Below are 18,617 nucleotides of genomic sequence, written 5' to 3'. Positions count from 1 at the left end.
CGTGTGATCTGTAAAAAAACACCCAAGTCTTGCTTCAAAAGTTATTACGTCTTGAGTTATTAAAGAGCTTTTTGAGTTAAAAATTGTCTTCAAAATATTAACCATGGTGGACTTATTACCATTTGTGCAAATCCATCATTATGGATGTGACATTTTCAGTCTAAACTTGAAATATAAAATATATTTATTACAAATATATTGAATAATATGTTAATATTTGACTAAAACCCTGATGATAGAGTCCAGACATCAGAAGAAAGTCAGTCTACACACGAGTGAGAAAAATGTATGCGCTATATGTGACAAAAAAAGAATGTATGTTTTTACGAAACAACATACTCTGTAGGATTTTTATGAATTACTTACAGCAACAATACCAGACAAATGGAGACGGGATGCTTCTTCTTAAAACACGTAATAGTTATTTTGTGCCTGTTTTTGAGAAATTTGCACCCAATGCTTTTCAGTGTAAATGTGAAGTGTGTCTGCCAGCAGAGGGGTTTATAGTCACACAAACCCAGCAGGGTCATGAAGCAGCTCTGTTCCTTTAACTTCTCACCACCGTACATAGTTTTGACTCACTTCCCTAATCGCCCCACCCCAGACCTCCTGTACTCCTGTGTGCAAGAAACACAAAAGGCTCTTCGCATTTCCACATTCGTGCTGAGCTTCTGACTACAACATCAGATCACGACAGGTAAAAAGATTTTAACTGTTCTTTGGTCACACCCACATGCTTTCCTTTCTCTGGTGTGTCGGTACTCTCAACTTTTGTGCGTGTGGTTTATGAGGTTGTAACTATTTAAGGTTGTGAAAGTGTAAAGTTGTGTTTTCCTGAAATGCTTTGCATTCTTTCTAGCCGTCATCTTTTTGGGGGTTCTTTGTTGAGCTGGACAAAGAAACACTTTCACAGAGTAAAAACTAACTTTGAAGAGTTTGGTTAAAAAAAATCATGTTTTTTTTACTGTGCATTCCAATTAATATCTATCAAACTGAAGTTTGTTTGTTTTGATTTAAGCCATAATAACTTTATTAGGCCATAATAACAAAAATACATCCAACTAACACAATAAACACATGATAACAATAAAAAACGTGTAGTTGTTGAGTTATCTCATTTTGCAACCAAACTCTTCATTTATTCATTTGAGAGAATCTTATAGTGCAACATGTACACTTTCATTCATTTATTTGACAGTTATTTCGCACACTAGTGACTTGAGATCTAATCGTGAATAAGGAATGCGACCTGTCTAGTCTTGTTGAGCAAACTAGAAGAATAACAGGATTCTGAAAATCATTAAGTTTGAGAAATAGTCTTTGGAAAACTCAGGCCTGGAATCTAGTTAAAGAGATAAACTGTGTGATGAAATAGCGATTTACTGAAATATTTCTATTCTAAACATAAACAGGATCATACTACACTTTGATATTTAAACATGTTAGTACTATTGTCCAGCACCAGCTGTGTCTGTTTGTTTAAGCGGTGCAATTGTTTTGTAACACTTTGTGTGCGTGTAGAGAGGGAGTAACTCAGTACATGCTGTAATAGATTGTGTGGGCGAGCTTGTAGATTTTTCGCTCATATTGTGACTGGCTTTAGCCATATTTTGTACACCGCAAGAAGTGTGAAGCACATGAGATCAGATTCAACACTTTCCATTGCTTCAAACTATTTTGACCTTCTGCAACACCATTACGGAAAAGAAATGTCATCAACAAAAAGCTTTCATTCTGAGAATGTTTAACAAACTTGTGTTCAAAAGGAGAGAATTATTAATGACTCTCAGTGGCCGTGTGCCGAGTCATGGTGTTTCCTCACATCCACGATGACCCAACATGTTTGGAGCCAGGGGCCACCGCTAGTATTTAGACTAGACACTGCAGAACTATGCAAGAATGTCTCAAAGACGTCCAACAAGACCTTTTATGGACAAACCAACGAGACATTTCCCAGCAATTACAGCAGATCAGTGGATAATAAACTGTTACTACTGTCCTTTGATTTGGTTTAGCTTTAAACTAGTTTATTCCTAAAGGCTAAAATACACTTCAAGACTTTTGCTCAGATTTTCAGTCTGGACTTGTTGCAGAAAGTCTTTGCCAGTCTGCAGATTTGATCAGTTAGTGTGTTTCTATCTGAAACTTTCAAAAAGTCTATATGATGTCTAGTTTTTAAAATATCTGAAAGTCTCTTGGTGCGTTCCAGCCATTAGGAAAGAAGATTGTAAAAAGCTATGCTGATGTGTTTGTTTACCTAAATATAAATTTGGTCACCATTTATTCACCCTCATGACTTTCTTTCTTTCTTTCTTGTGGAACGCCAAAGAAGATATTTTGAGAAAGGTTTCAGCGGTTTTGTGTTCATACAATGGAAGCCAGTGGGGAGCGATGTTGTTTGGTGACCGTATATTTTGTGTTCTGCAGAAGAAGGTCATACAGGTTCGGAACAACACGAAATCATTTTTATTTCGGGTGGATTATCACTTTAATATATCTGAGGATAGATCAAACTGATTCGGGATCAGGAGGGATTCGTTTTGATCCTAAACACTTGGAGGAATGTTTGGAAAACGGGCAAATATGCCAAAGTTCCCGCTGTTCTCTGGAATCAGAGCACAGACCAAATGTGCTTTTGTATCTGTTTCTTATTTAATTTTGGCATACGATCATTTTAATAATCAAGTCTTTTCTGGCTGTATGAATACCACACTTTATAAATAATTCTTTCCATTTCATGACACTAAATACCCTACCGTAATGTGCAGAAGATTTAGGCATATTAGGACACCCCCATAAAAAAGGTTTAATATATCCAATGTGATATTTTCATTAATCTAATGTTATATTCATTAATCTACACACATGAACACAGTCAAAGATGAAACCTGTGTTGTGTTTCTTGCAGGATGCCTCTCGGAGGTGGAAACAAATGTGGCTGTTGCCAGAAAACGGTGTTCTTTGCAGAGGAAGTGCAGTGTGAAGGGCGGAGCTTCCACAGATCCTGCTTCCTGTGCAGTAAATTATCTTCATTTTCCTGTGTATTAATAACAGAAGATAATCTGTGCATCCACAGTAGTTCACTTCATTGTGTTCCACCATGTTTACCAAAGGCAGATATGAAGATAGGAATTTAACTGCTTTTTAAAAAGCATTTTTCTCTACAATGACAATATCTTTTTGCAGATCTGTACTTTAATGGTAATGAAAAAGTAATCTATATACGTTTGAGCGTGCAGTAGCCTATGGGCCACGGTGTCATGCATTCTGACTTCTTTGCCATGTTAAACGTACCGTCTTCTCGTGCCTGACATGGTCAATTTGTCAAAAAACGAGTTGGGCGTATTACGTAGTATTTCTGTGATCGATACACTCCCCCAGTGTTCGTACAGGTTTCGTAAAGTCACAGACTCCTCCGTTTAGAGAGGGGTTGTTGAAAACAAGTGTGTTCATCATGAGGCGCTGCGTATGAAATCAAAGTACCGCGAGAGTTATTCGAGAGCGTTCGGAGCAGTGTGCTCTCGCGGTACTTTAATGAGGAGCCCGCTAATTTAGAGTCGCACAATTTCGCGGATCAAATGTTATTGCGTCTCGACAGAAACAGTCTTTTTACTATAATATTAGTAGTAATACCGTTTAATACAGTACAGTAAGTAAGCTTTATCTGCTTTTCGTGCTGCTTCAGAACTCTATTCATGCTCATTTCGTGCTGTTTCTCTATCGCCCTCTGCTGTCTCAATGTGCAATTCACCGTATGGATGGCAGCACTGCTACAATAACAGACGCAGTCTGCAGGAAAATGCATTTAGCCCTCTTTAATTAAAACATATAAAAGAAACACTTGCAAAGAGACAAAGAGTCTGATAGATGTTAACAAAAAGCTTAAATGCTTTAAACTAGAACGGCAACTATTAATCTAAGTTATGAGAGAGAGCATCTTAAAATACATTTTTATGTTTAATAAGGAAATGAATAATATATTTGATGTAAATAGTATATCCTCATAACAAAGATATTATATAATACACAACAACAATAATGTGTTTAAAATACACCTTTCAATGTTATCTGCATTAACATCCAGCTCTGGCTAATTTTGACAAAACAAGAAATATAATGTCTGCAGAAATATTGACGAAAGCATTCCCTTCTTGCTATTTATTATGTGCTATTTATTTGTTATTTTGGCCTATGTCTTCATCTTTCCCCTTTCAGTGGTGTGCAGGAAGAATCTGGACAGCACGACTGTGGCCACACATGAGAACGAGATCTATTGCAAAGCCTGTTACGGCAAAAAATACGGCCCCAAGGGCTACGGGTACGGCGGCGGTGCTGGAACTCTGAGCATGGACAAAGGAGAGTCGCTGGGCATTAAACCACAAGAGTAAAAACCTTTTTATTCGCCTTGCTTTATTCTAATACTCTTATACTGAACTCTCTGACTGTGTTTTATGTCTCCTGATGGCAGAACTCAACCGCACCAGCCAACCAACAACCCCAACACATCCAAGTTTGCTCAAAAGTTTGGTGGCTCTGATGTTTGTCCACGATGCAGTAAGGCTGTTTACGCTGCTGAAAAAGTCATAGGGGCCGGAAATGTACGTGAAAAAATGAGAGTACACATTGAATAATACGCGTGTGTTTTTCAGTAAATCTCAGTTCCAAATGCCATTAGTCATCAGGCCTGAACCCCTTGGAGATGGGTTTCAATGATGGACTGTTGTTTTTCTCCATAGGCATGGCACATGGGTTGTTTCCGATGTGCTAAGTGTGGCAAGGGGCTCGAGTCCACAACTTTAGCCGACAAGGATGGAGAAATTTACTGCAAAGGTTAGAGTATCCAATATTATACACACACACACACACACACACACACACACACACACACACTCATATCTAGTCTTATCTTTTGAGTTCTCTAAACATTCTCATTTTGTGCTCTACGCAGGTTGCTATGCCAAAAATTTTGGACCAAAGGGTTTCGGATACGGGCAAGGGGCTGGTGCGCTGTCACACACTAAATAGAACAACAAAACACTGCACATGTCATGAATTATCCACCCTCTAGTTGTTCCAAACATGCATACATTTAACGTTGTGTTCAACCGAACAAAGAAAGGTATACATGTCTGGGACAACTAGAGGGCGAGTAATTCATGACAGAATTTTCATTTTTGGGTGGAGTACCCCTTTAAACACGAGCATGTCGATGTCTTCAAACAGTCTGTCAAGAGGAAACAGAGTCGCAAGAAAAAGATGACACATTCCACGTTTCAAAGACATTGTAAAGACTTGGAAGAACATCAACTATGTCAAAATAAAGCATGGGATTAGTGCTTAATCTACTAACCTGAAATGCTCACTTTAAAATTGCAGAGATTTAGTGGAACTTGAGCTGTGCTTTCTGTGAGATGTATTGTCTGTTCTGTACAATGGATGGACACAACAGTTCTCAAGCCACATGCTTGTTTGAGCTTAATCGCTGTAAAGAATGTTCGCCTCAGCTTTATTCACAGCATGAAAGATGACATTCCTTGGCTAAAGATGAATCAGGTTAAGCGGTTTTATTCCACTGTCAATGGAGAAATGTAAAATATATGCACTTTGAACTTGCATATGAAGGAGGTCAAATACATGTTGAAATATATGTGTTGTCTGTTTTCTTTGGTGTCCATTACATTCAAAGATGTATTTATTAAGTGGTACTGTGGGTCAAGGTGCTTTGCCGATCCCGTTCCCCTCTCTCAATCCTATAGCTTCTTGTCCTCTCCTAATATACTGCTCTGTCCATAAAAAGGCTTCTTGCTAATGCTTCTAAAATATATTTTTAAAAGATATAGTTAAAAAATAAATATTTAATTTTAACTTTAAAATTTCAATTGAACTTCAAGATCATTTTAATTTCTACATACTGTATAACAATGAAGACTAATTGCAAAAATATTTATTCTAGAATGCATTAGTCACGCACACAATGTTTATTTTTAGTGTGCTATGAATGTATTTGTAAATTTGATTTATTTTTAATTTGTATAAAACACTCTCGCTGTCTGCTGATTTCACATGCTGCACTTTCTGCAGTTTTGCATGTGAACATTCAGTTTTATAGACTGAGCATGACAAAGCAAGGGCATTCTTTTCACATCATTTGATGACATGCAAGGTCAAAAAATGTCAAAAATGTATTCTGTTTCACTGTGACTGAAACATACACAGTCTGACACTCACAGTCATGTCACTTCCCCTTAGGAAGTCTCTGATAAAACATTTTGTATTGGTAGGGAACATTAAGTCGTTCTAAAGAATATAAAACTTCTTAAGATTTCAAGCTTGCTATTGATATGCTATCAAAAACGTAGTCCTATTACATTTCTTCTGCAGGGTTTTTCCATTAGTTTGACATATTTTAATTAAATTTTAATTTATTTATCCCAAACCCTTCTGTGGACACAGCACGTCTCCCATAATGTTTACCCAAGGTTAGAATGCAGTTTACTTAGAAGAAATACCAAACACACTTTACAATTAGAGACAAAAAAAAGGTTACCTAAACATTAGAAACCTAGAAAGGTCGATAAAGGTTACTGAAATCCGCCCCGTCACCTTACACTTTAAAGTGTTTTTTGAAAATGTATAGGTTCAACACATACAGAGATAAATGACAATGGCACTCCTAAAACCATATTGGTATGAGGGTATGAGTTTTAGAGTTGGGTTTCAAATGTTAAGAAAGGAGAAAGACTGTCCCCTAGTGGACAGAATGCAGAAGGTGTTCGCCAGTTTTTCCGCTATAAAAAGGAGCGCCAGCAGTGACTTTTTAAGATTTCTATTGCATCAATTCCTTTTCAATTCATGTATCGATGATTATGCAATCAAGATCAAATACAGAGAGACGCCGATAATTCTAGATGTGCCTTTATTCAACTTTACGGCAGTCCAACAGTGACAGCATTTTTGAAGGCACATAGTAGCCTAATATAAGGTCCCACAGTCAAAAGAATGAATAAATTCAAAACTTTCCAAAAACCTTTATAATGTCAAAATGTTAAAAAATTGCCTTCAATTTTGAAGTTAAATCAAACTGACATTTCATAGAGCTAATAAAATTAGGTCGAAATGAATTAAATCATGTTTATTCGTTAAAGTAATGGAACATCTTTTTTTTACAGTGGGATTGTGACAATGTTACTTTTCTATGGGTGTGGTGTCCCGTTTAACTGAGGCAAAATAATTCCAGATGGATAAGCTTCCCAGTATGTGACAAAGTGTGACGTTTTATCAGAAACTCGAATGAACTGACATCGCATGGGAAGGTAAAGGAGTTCAAAAAACATTGTCTTCCATTTTATTATGTTTGGTGAGCGCGTTTTATGTGAATGGAAATCATGATGGTTAACGGATCTCAGTTGTTGTGTAGGCTATATATAAAATAGTTTTTTCTTCCACAGCTTCCACAAAACACCTCGTCTTATCAAACGGGAGCGCTTCGAATCGGTGCAAATGAGATAGATCCCGGTATAAATCATTCGTTATATCAAGGGCAGCGTTAACCATCGTTTACAGTTTAAAACAAACATCCTTTCAGGCAAATGCAACGGGACGTAAAAACGTCAGAGGATGAGTGGACGCACGCGCTAATGTTTATCAGGCATTCAGCATTCCAGCGCTCGGGTGAAGTAGGACTAATCCCCGTGACGTCACACGGGGTGGAGTGGGGGGGAGAGTCCTTCGGAAACACGAGAAGTGTCGCTGTCGGAGGAACAAGTACCAACATGCCCACATTACGCGACTTCCAAGTCAACTGTGGTCATACATAAAAGTCGGAAATTGATCTTTAACAAGGCGTCTGCCTGCCAGCACTGCAGCGACGATGTGTCATAAACAAGAACCGGTTAGTGGAATCACTTTTAGCGATTCAAGTTAAGAACGGCACAAATGAAGCTCTAAATTCGGTAGGCGCGCATCGGTTATGCGCGTTTGCGTAAAATCCTCAAGTAAGCGGCAGCGGACGCGTCACCCACGGGATCCACACCATCAACTAACCATCATTCGGTGCGTTTTCACGCTTCGCTCACAATGAGCCAGACTAAAGTCATGAAGGACGGCTATTTGGAGAAGAGGAGCAACGGGTTTCTCCAGCTGTGGAAGAAGAAGCGCTGCGTTCTGACGGAGGACGGGATCCGTCTGTACGACTGCAAAGGCGAGAAGGGTAAAGAGATGCGCTTCGAGCGGATGAGCACGCTGGATTGCGTGGAGTACACGCGGGGTCTGGTGTACTTCACCATCGTGATGAGCGACGGGAAAGAGATCGACTTCAGGTGCCAGCAGGAGGGAACGGCGTGGAACGCGGAGATCGCGCTCGCGCTGGTGCGCTTCAAAAACCGCGTCGCCGTTCAGACCGGCAGGAACAGACATATGTCACATCTGGGCAGCTGCGGGGAGGGAGACGTGGAGCTTTGAAGGTACGACACACGAGCGGATTTGGTCATCGCTGTTACCGCTTTGTCCGACAAACGAGCACTTTATTCCGAACGTTGATTCTAGAACGCAGAACCATTTGCGCGTTCACGGGACTCGTAATAACAGCTGCTTTTCATTTACTGGAATGCACCTATTCATAGACTGCCAGTTATGACGTTTGTGTTCTCGTCTATGGGAATATCACGACAAATTTGCATGACCAAGTGATAATGACAGCAATGCTTGAGGTTTCCGTACTGTGTATGAAAACAAAATGCATTTTAAATGTGAACCATATCTCAGAGGAGGTTTTATGTTCCTGCAGAAAAAATACGCAAAATGTGTTTTTCAAGACAAGGATTTTATGCCATGTCCTGCACGCGTGTGGACAAAGAGGATCTTATACTCAATAATTCTCAATTGCGTTACAGATGTTTTCCATAAAACTGCATTGAAGACAAACATACAGTAAACGTTCATAAATACATTAAAGGGATAGTACACCCAAAAATGAAAATGCCGTCATTTTCTCACCCTTAAGTGGAATAATGTTAGCAACTGACATTTCTGGGGTATCATTGACTACCATAGTATAAATATATATTTTTGTTTATATATATATATATATATATATATATATATATATATATATGTGTGTGTGTGTGTATTGTTTTGTTTAACACAAAGATATTTTCAGGAATTTAGGAAAGCAGAAAGTTCACCTTTGACTACCATTGTATTTTTTCCTACTATGGTAGTCAATGGTGGCCACAACTGTTTGGTTACAAGCGTTCTTTAAAATATCTTTTTCTGTTTTCACCAGAACAAAGATATTTATACAGATTTGAAACAACTCGAGGGTGAGTAAATGATGACAGAATTTTTATTTTCGGGTGTACTATCCTAAAATAATGTAGATTGTATTGCTAAAACATTCTGATTTGGGATACATACATTTGACTCCATTGTTTGCGACATCTCTTCTGAAACTCCAGTGGAGACATTAGTGTGAGAAATATGTGAGACTTTAGCAAACGTTTCCATTTGCTCAACATTTAATATTTAATATCACGTCTAAGAGAAACAACCGAGAGATCTCATCTGGGATTTTTCTGTTTTATAGGAAGATATGAATGAATGTGTGTTGTGTTAAAAAATGAACTTGCTGAACACATCTGCTCTTATTTTGCACCAAAGGCAGAATTGTCTTTGCTCATAAGTTTTTAAACATCACACTGACACAGTTTAACTGTTGTTTCCTCTAGAATATCTCAGCTCACACCCAGACTGAATGCAAGAAAGAGAGACTGCAGATGAGACACTGAAAGCTGAAGAAAGATTGATTCTGATTCTCGACCACAAAGAAGTTTGAAGACTCTTTTGTACTTCCATTATTTTTTTTAATCACTTCCACGCCTTTTTGTGTGCACACGAACAAAGAGGATGGAAGCGTAGCCGTTGGTGTCAGTCGGCACAGAGAATCAGGGGAATTATTTTGCTTGCACGTTTGTTGCAGACGCCACTGGATTGCTCATCCCTAGAATTCAACGCATGCTAATCTCACATAAGTGGATCTCGGCGAAGACTTTGCATTTTTCAAGAGACATGTTTCCTCGTGCTAAATGGAGGACGTTGTTTTGCGTTCACACCCAGCAGTATTATAAATGAAAGCATGATGCTGCTTTAGAAGACGTCCGATGAAGTATGACTCACGGCCCCTGTGCCGAACTGTTTAACATTTCAGAAGTGCTTGAAAACACAACCTGGATTCATTCAGTCATCCTTCAAGGGTTTTTAAACACAGCAGGACGACTTGTATCCCATGGATGAATGGAAAACTTGATGTTCGTTTCTGTTGGGCAACGTTGTTATTACTTTTACAGGATCTCTCCATATTCTCTAGCTTTCATAGCCTGGGCGGCTGCCAAAGTTCTGTGCTCTTCTAAGAAAAGGAGTGTTTTTGTATAGTACCCACATTGTTTGAATAAATAAAATGATTTGTGGCTTTGTACGTGATACCAGTGTACATTTCTTTATAAAGGATATTTCAGAATCGCAGAGTGCAGCCTGTAATTCCCTCATGTACCCGACTCTCAAACTCAAGTGCTCATGCGGCACATGCCCGCACAATGGCCTCACTGACTAATAACATCCCGCCTGTTCTGTTTTCCTCAGTTGTCAGTTTAACTCTGACAGCCCTTAGAGAAGTCGTCAAACAGGGCTTTTTGTCTAAAGAGCGAGTTTGTTTCGTCATTGTATGGTAATCCGTAAAAATTAAGTGTTAAATATTAAACAATAGGTGGTATATTCAACCAGTTTGTGGTCAAAAACAGCCGACTATACACTGCGAGCCGTGAGGTCACTTAATCCGATAAAACACACGGAGAAGTCAGTTTGTATGCATATTGTATAGCTCTTGTCCCACCTCCGGGCGGTTTTAATGCCGTGGGCCGTGCCTGTGGTGTTGCAATAATAGGGAGATTGTATGTATCGGAAAACCCCAAAGCTTTCTACTGAGAAGGCTCTGTTAAAAAAGCCACAATCGTGAGATGACTCAGCGGCCTGGCGGCGTAACCTTACCAAGACTTTCCTCACGCCTTGACCTTACTATATTTGTGAAATAGCCTTGTTGTGCAGAGTCAAAACAAAGCGCTCTCATGAACGTCTCTGGGAGTGTGAAATGCGTAATAAGACCAAAATATACTAATTGTCACAACAAGTTGCTAAACTGTGAGTCGCTCTGTGGCAAGAGCCATAAATGCATTATGGCACAATTATGTTGCATAATTCTTCAAAGGTAATTTACAGCAACCGCGTCTGAATCCATTCGAATATGTGGTGTGAACAGGAATGGATTTGATCGACTTCCTATTTGGCACCCTGCTGTACTGCTTTGAGATGTTTCCGTTCCCATGAACACTGAAACACAATGCAATACAGAAAGGTATTTCAAACAAACCAAAAATGGAGACAGACAATATCAGCTTGACAATAAAATGATGGATCAGAACGTTCAATGTTATCGAGAACAAACCTTACTCAAGAGCTTTAAGGAATAATTTACCCAAATATTACAATATTATCATCATTTAACCTCATGCCATTCCAGATCTACAGTACGTGCATTTCTTTATAGGTTCCAACTTGTTGAAGCACCCTAAAGCACTAACATCTATCAGAATTGATAATTATTTTGTAATTTTAGTAAATAATATATTTTTCAATTTGTGTAATACTATAAACAATAAAAATGTTTTAACATTCATTGGTTTTGCATGTCTTGTGTCTATGATATTGTGTCGCGAGACACACAAAAATCAACTAAGATTAGAAGTTATCCATGTGTCGCTATATTTGAATTTATAGCACTTGTCTTGATTTCACTTGTGCTAAATAAGCACACACACACACACACCTATCATTTCACTTTGAGAAGACATTTATTAACCCAATGGAGTCATTTGGAAAAGTAAAAAAAAGGATGTTGTTCTTTCAGGTTTGACCCATCTAGCCTACGTGAGGTTTCAGATAGTGTCTTCAAAAAGAGGAGTTTGACTGAAAAAGTAACTAAAGAAGATTAACTTTAAGGAACCCATTTTGTCCTACGTTTAAAGTGATTTTAAATCATTATGAGTTTCTTTCTTCCGCAGAAAACAAAAGAAGATATTTTAAAGAAAGTAGGTAACCGAACGGCACTGGACCCCATTGACTGCTATTGTATGGACACAAACCCGATGCAAGTGAACGTGGTCCAGTTAACAACATTCTTCAAAATATCTTCTTTTGTGTTCTGCGGAAGAAAGGAAGTCATGCAGGTATGAAATGACAAGAGGTTGAGTAAATGAAGACAGAATATTTTATAATTGCGTGAACTATCCATTTAAGTAGGCATTCTTGCAAATTTCACCTGGGTTATTCTCAGCAAATATCAGCAAATTTCACAGACTCATTTAATGGTGTTATGATGTATTTTGTCATTTTTGGATTACATTACCTGATTGTTTTTTTCCCAAATGTACATTTCCACTTCATAACGTTTGTCAGCCATTCATCACATTTGTTTCATGGGTTGTTCAAGCCAGTCTTAGTAATGAAGGCTATTTGTACATAAATGTGTTGTATTCATTCAGAATCACAGTTAGACAAGATGCCAGATAAATAGTGTCTGAGCCTACTAATCTCAATATGTTAAAAGCTGTGCCATGGTTGTTCCATGGTTGTCAGTTTGGGGGTTTGCCATCATTAATCCATTTTTCTTTTGATTGTTCAAATACTGTAAATATGGTACAGTGTGAGACAGGAGTGTGCGTAAAAACGGCTTTATAATGCACTCTCTCCCAGTTACATAATACGAAGGTTTGCATGTGGACATGTTGTGGCATCCTTTTCCAAAGGTGTGGTTCGCCAGTTTATAAGAGTTTACAGTCACCATGTGTTGGCACTGGATACGCCTTTACACACACACAGGCGCGAGCACACACAGGCGCACACACACACGGGTCATGAGAGCATTTAGTCTGTCCGTAATAGAGTCAAATTCATGCACATGAATTCATGCATGTGAAATGGGCTGAACAGCTGAACACTGAACAATTCTTACTCACTGGATTATTTGGTTAACTACGATTATTTTACTAACCGACAGTTATGCATAAACATGTTAGAATTACTTTCTGAAGCAATTAGGAATGATTTTATGTTTATTATTTATATTTATTTAGAATTAAATCTCGTAGAAACATGTGCAAAACACATTTCCAGAAATGACTATTCCTGGCAGAAAAAGCTGAAAAGAACGCAGCTGATTGGTTTAAGCTGAAAACTAAGAGCTCAATAAATCAGTAATGTGGTGTTCGCTGTGGTTTGTCTGTGATGGGGCAGCTCTCTCTCTACACACATTCCAGGAGGTTCTGTGCGTCACTGACACAAGCATGTGAGGCGTCGAGACTGTGTGTGTGTGTGTGTGTGCAGGTTTAGATATATTTGTGAGGGCCAAATGTCCTTAGTAATACAGTGAATTATCATTGCAACTGACTTGTCAGGACATTTTACAGGTCCTCACAAAAAGGCTCATAATTCAGTCAAATTGTGTTTTTCTTTAAATCTGTCTCATGTGTGATTATTAGGTTCAGGTGTTGGGGTACGGTTAGGGGATAGAATACATCAAAAGCCTGATATCAAATCAATGGAAGTCAATAAAATGGCCTCCCTAATTCACAAATAGGCAGTTAGTGTACACACACAGCCTATTATAATAGCTATATTTTTATTTTAAGTTTTGGATTATTCGATTATTAGATATTTGATTCGTCGATTTCAATTATAACGTAAACTATTGACTCACTCCTGCCATCGTCTTTCCTCCCTCTAAAGCCCATTTGTATGTGACAGGGCTCACGCTTGTAATGTTAGGATGGCACTCGTAGAAATAAGGACTATACACACGCACGTCTGTGTTAACTCCTAGTCGTCTTTATTAACATCCCACAGGCCATGGATGGCATTACGGATGAACCCCGTACTACTACCGTAGTCCCCGTCTTAAGCGGGCTGTACATAACATGCAATGATTTCCGTAATGACTATCATTACATCTTCCCCCTCTTTAAACGATAATGCTTATGTTAACATCTAAACATTGCATAATAAGAACAATAAACATAACCAAACGTTCTTGAAGGTTTTCTTCAGAATAACAAATGATTAGCTAGGGATTCCAGGTAGACTACCGGTGTCATGATTCCGCTTATATCATGTCATGTTTATTCTTGGTCATACAGCGGAGTCATGGCATAGCCTTAGGTTTTGTGTGAGAAAGACATGGCTTTGTTTTGATTCTGACTTGCCATGTGCTTTCTCGTGTCTCGTCAGTGTTTCCCGCCCTTCTGTCTCGTTAGCCTTCCCTGAGTGTTTCAGTACCCACACCTGCCCATTGTTATCTCCTTTGTTAGTTTTCCTATATGATGCCCTCATGTCTATTGTCTTGTGCTCGTTCGTTGTACTTGTTCCCTTGGTCATGTTCAGAGTTCCCGTTGTGTTGTATGTATACTCCTGGTTAAGATTCGTAGTAGTTTTGTTTTTGCCCACCATGTGGGAAGTGTTTGGTTTCAGTTTTTGTATTTAGTTTGAGTAGTGTTTTCCCCCATTGTGGGTGGTTGTTTTGTTTTATTAAAAGTCTTGTTTTATTAAAAGTCTTGTTAACCCCTTCACCAACGCTGCCTGCAATTGGGTTCTTCCACCACGTTCGTTGACAGAACGAACGAGCCAACACCAAACCCAGCAGGCAGTCAACATGGACAGTTCAGCATCGTTCCTGCGATCTTGCCTTGCCCACTTGCTGTTTGGGTTCCGTCAGGGGGATCATGGGACGCTGGAGTTCGCCAGGGCGTTTTCTTCGGTGGCGAGGGATACAGAGTTCGGTGATGCAGAATTAAAGGTGATCTTTGATGGCTGCCTCACCAACCGTCTCACGCCATCGGAGAAGAAGATGCTTAAGCCCCTGGGGTTTGACGATATGGTCAGGTTCGTGATCAACCGGGACGAGGCCAGAGTTCCAGTCGGGGTACCCGCCCCATTGGCTAGCGTCCCAGAGGATTGCGTCCTGACTGTCGCCGCCCCGGGGGACTCAGCTCAGCCCGGCTCGAGCTCCGCGGCTCCTGTTCCCCTTGGCGGCATTCGCGGTGAGTGGGGGAGGGGGGATTCGGGGATGGTGTCTGCTGACTCCTTGGGCACTGATCTTCGCCCGGGCTCCACTACTCTGGGACAGATGTCCACCAGCCCGGAGGGTCGTGTCCTGCAGGTCGGGGTTTTGGGCATCGCCACGCCCTCCGCTCCACCACCTTCTGCCTCCCCACCCGCAGTCAGCCTGGGTGGCAACGGGGAAGGCGGGAATCCTGGGGGTCCTCTTCGGAGGCCTCCAATCCGGAGCCAGACCTGCCCTTCATCTCCTTCCTTTGGCCAACCACCGGACGGGTGGCGCGATTAAGAAGGAAAAGGCAAAGGAGGAGGGCACAGAAGCAAGCCCAGATGATGCTGCAGCCTGTGTCCAATGCCGTCCCATCAAGTCCGGTGGTCCCGTCAAGTCCGGTGGTCCCAGGTAAAGTGCCCGGTCCTGCCTTCCAGCCGGCGCCAAGTCCTGTTCCTCAGCCGGCCTTCCAGCCGGCGCCAAGTCCTGTTCCTCAGCCGGACTTCCTGCCGGCGCCAAGTCCTGTTCCTCAGCCAGACTTCCAGCCGGCGCCAAGTCCTGTTCCTCAGCCGTCCTTCCAGCCGGCGCCAAGTCCTGTTCCTCAGCCGGCCTTCCAGCCGGTCCGTCCCAGATCCTCTATGACTCTGCGCTCTCGAGCGCCGCCCCCAGGGTGTTCCCTAAGTCCCCTGGGACTCCGCGCTCTCGAGCACCGTCCCCCAGGGTGTACCCTAAGTCCCCTGGGACTCCGCACTTCCGAGCGCCAGGGACAAAGACTGTTCCCCCTTGTCCCAACCCCTTTGGACTTCCCCCCTTGGACTCTTTTGTTCCCCCCATGGACTCATTTGTTCCCCCCATGAACTCTGTTGTTCCCCCTCCCCCCCTCCCTTGTTTGTTATTTTTATTATGTCACCCCAACCCTTTTTGTAATTTATTCTTGTCTGCCCCTTATTTTGTTTACGATGTTTTGCCTTGTCTTGTCGTTGTCCCAGTCCGCCTTGTCTACCCCTTGTCTACACCTGGAGGTGTTCATTTAAGGGGGGGCTTATGTCATGATTCCGCTATCATGTCATGTTTATTCTTGGTCTTGCAGCGGAGTCATGGCATAGCCTTAGGTTTTGTGTGAGAAAGACATGGCTTTGTTTTGATTCTGACTTGCCATGTGCTTTCTCGTGTCTCATCAGTGTTTCCCGCCCTTCTGTCTCGTTAACCTTCCCTGAGTGTTTCAGTACCCACACCTGCCCATTGTTATCTCCTTTGTTAGTTTTCCTATAAGATGCCCTCATGTCTATTGTCTTGTGCTCGTTCGTTGTACTTGTTCCCTTGGTCATGTTCAGAGTTCCCGTTGTGTTGTATGTAAACTCCTGGTTAAGATTCGTAGTAGTTTTGTTTTTGTCCCCCATGTGGGAAGTGTTTGGTTTCAGTTTTTGTATTTAGTTTAAGTAGTGTTTTCCCCCATTGTGGGTGGTTGTTTTGTTTTATTAAAAGTCTTGTTTTATTAAAAGTCTTTTTTTATTAAAAGTCTTGTTAACCCCTTCACCAACGCTGCCTGCAATTGGGTTCTTCCACCACGTTCGTTGACAACCGGCACCCACATAGATGCTGAGGATTATTCTGCCTCAGATAGCGATCTATGTACTAACTATAAAGTCTTGCAGGTACGCAGGCTGTTTGACAACTCTTCCCCTGGCAGTAACCAGCGGTGTAGGTTGTTCTGGGTTATTTAGTACTCCAGCTTGATCATGAGTATTATCCTGCTGCTCAGTTTGTACCTGATCTCCATCCACCGCTCTCTCATGTCCCATCACTCTTTCCAGTGGAGACGAGTGGCGAAGACGAAGATGTTTCCTGTTTCTCCTCAGATGTCCAGTCTCTGTACAAACGATGTAGGAACAGGGAGTTGAATGTCTGTGAATGACAGTAGCAGTGCTGTTCCAGCCTTTTCGATCATCCAGTTTGACTGTTACAGGATCTCCCGGTCTGAGTTCAGGTAATGGTCGGCAACCATAGCGTCTGTCATAGTACCGCTTGTAGTTGGATTTTGTCATGTTGTCTCTCACTCTCACCTTGGAGAAGTCGGGCCACTTAGGTACCAGTTTCTTTTCCAGTACAGGCACTGGCGTCTTCAGCTGGCGTCCTAGCATTAATTGTGCAGGGCTACAACCCGTGGCTTGAATCGGCGTTGCTCTGTAAGCTAGAAGAGCTAAGAAAGGGTCGTCCTGTCTGAGGATATGTTTAGACGTTCTCACTGCTCTTTCCGCCTCTTTGTTCGACTGCGGGAAATGAGGACTTGTGGTGATGTGATGAAACCCGTATACTTTTGCAAAGTCCATACATTTCTGACTTGTGAACGGCGGTCCGTTAGCCGTAACGAGGACATCCGGACAGCCCCACCTTGCAAACATGTTACTCAATCTCGAGATCACCGTCCTTCCTGATAGATCTGGAAGGTAAGCAATGTCTATAAATCTCGAGAAATAGTCGACTACTACTAGGTAGGACTTCTTGTTCACTTCGCACATATCTGCAGCGATTCTCACCCAAGGTCCATTTGGCAATGGGGTAGTAATCAAAGGTTCTCTGTGTTGTGTTGGTATGTTCCTTTGGCAGAACGCACAGTTTTCTGTAAACATCTGGATCTCTTTGCTAATACCAGGCCACCAAACACTCTGCTTTGCGTGTTCTCTGCACTTAACAATTCCCATGTGACCTTCATGAAGTTTGCCCTTGATATCTGTTCTCAAGACAGTAGGAATCACGATCCTGTCACTGTAAATCAGGAGGTTATGACACATGGACAGCATATCCTTCACGGCAAAGTAAGGTTTGATGTGTTCTGCAACTAGGGAGGGATACTTTGGCCAACCCTGTCTAACGTACCTTATGACTGCCTATAGTTCAGGGTCTTTCTTAGTACTTTCGATCACCTCGTCCAGACGTGAGCATGACATTGGCCAGGCAGCTCTTGTGCTTTCTTCCAGAGCTTCAATGTCCTCAGCAAGCTCCAAAGAATCCAGATGGGGTTTTGGAAATGGATGTCTAGAAAGAGTGTCGGCAACGACCAGTGATTTCCCTGGAACATATTCAGCTTTTGCATTGAAGTTCATCAGCCGAATTAGCAATCTTTGAAACTTCAAAGGAACCATGTCAATTCCCTTGCTGTTGATGAGCGGGACCAACGGTTTGTGATCTGTGTGGATACCAAAATTATCCAGACCGTACACATACTTGGAGAATTTTTCACAAGCCCACACCACACCGAGGCATTCTTTCTCAATCTGAGCATATTTTGTTTCAGCGTTGGTTAACGTACGAGAGCAGTAAGCTACAGGTCTCAGGCATCCATCACACTGCCGCTGGAAGAGAACTCCTCCGAGTCCATAGCTGCTGGCATCAGTGCTTACGATGGTAGGTTTGTTCACGTCGAAGTAGGAAAGAATTGGTGCTTCAGTCATGAGCTTCTTAACTCTTGTAA

The 18,617-nt window shown here is 41.3% G+C and overlaps 2 protein-coding genes across 3 annotated transcripts; both read left to right on the top strand.

The window, feature by feature from the left end:
- Positions 1-509: 509 nt before the first annotated feature.
- csrp1a (cysteine and glycine-rich protein 1a) lies at positions 510-5,662 on the top strand. Its single transcript, XM_079478406.1, has 6 exons — positions 510-697; positions 2,909-3,018; positions 4,216-4,384; positions 4,469-4,598; positions 4,737-4,830; positions 4,949-5,662. Exons 2-6 carry the CDS (start codon positions 2,910-2,912, stop codon positions 5,023-5,025), a joined length of 579 nt encoding a protein of 192 aa, XP_079334532.1. The 5' UTR covers positions 510-697; position 2,909; the 3' UTR covers positions 5,026-5,662.
- A 2,041-nt stretch (positions 5,663-7,703) lies between these two features.
- Positions 7,704-10,509, top strand: phlda3 (pleckstrin homology-like domain, family A, member 3). Of its 2 annotated transcripts, XM_079477642.1 has the most exons (3): positions 7,704-8,462; positions 9,284-9,320; positions 9,726-10,475. In XM_079477642.1, the coding sequence occupies exon 1, from the start codon at positions 8,077-8,079 to the stop codon at positions 8,458-8,460; it is 384 nt and encodes a 127-aa protein (XP_079333768.1). In that variant the 5' UTR covers positions 7,704-8,076; the 3' UTR covers positions 8,461-8,462; positions 9,284-9,320; positions 9,726-10,475. The 2 variants fall into 2 exon arrangements, with proteins under 2 accessions (XP_079333768.1, XP_079333767.1); XM_079477641.1 differs by lacking the exon at positions 9,284-9,320 and having other exon boundaries at positions 9,726-10,509.
- The last annotated feature ends 8,108 nt before the right edge of the window (positions 10,510-18,617 follow it).

Source organism: Barbatula barbatula, assembly GCF_947034865.1.
Source record: "Barbatula barbatula genome assembly, chromosome: 17".
Classification (NCBI taxonomy): domain Eukaryota; kingdom Metazoa; phylum Chordata; class Actinopteri; order Cypriniformes; family Nemacheilidae; genus Barbatula; species Barbatula barbatula.
This window is presented reverse-complemented; position numbering and strand designations above follow the sequence as displayed.

Bases quoted from the DNA above. Each gene is read 5' to 3' on its own strand.
- csrp1a (XM_079478406.1), top strand. From the start codon at position 2,910: ATGCCTCTCGGAGGTGGAAACAAATGTGGCTGTTGCCAGAAAACGGTG. The intron at 4,599-4,736 runs GTACGTGAAAAA...TTTTCTCCATAG, and splicing joins AAGTCATAGGGGCCGGAAAT to GCATGGCACATGGGTTGTTT. The intron at 4,831-4,948 runs GTTAGAGTATCC...TGCTCTACGCAG, and splicing joins TGGAGAAATTTACTGCAAAG to GTTGCTATGCCAAAAATTTT.
- phlda3 (XM_079477641.1), top strand. From the start codon at position 8,077: ATGAGCCAGACTAAAGTCATGAAGGACGGCTATTTGGAGAAGAGGAGC.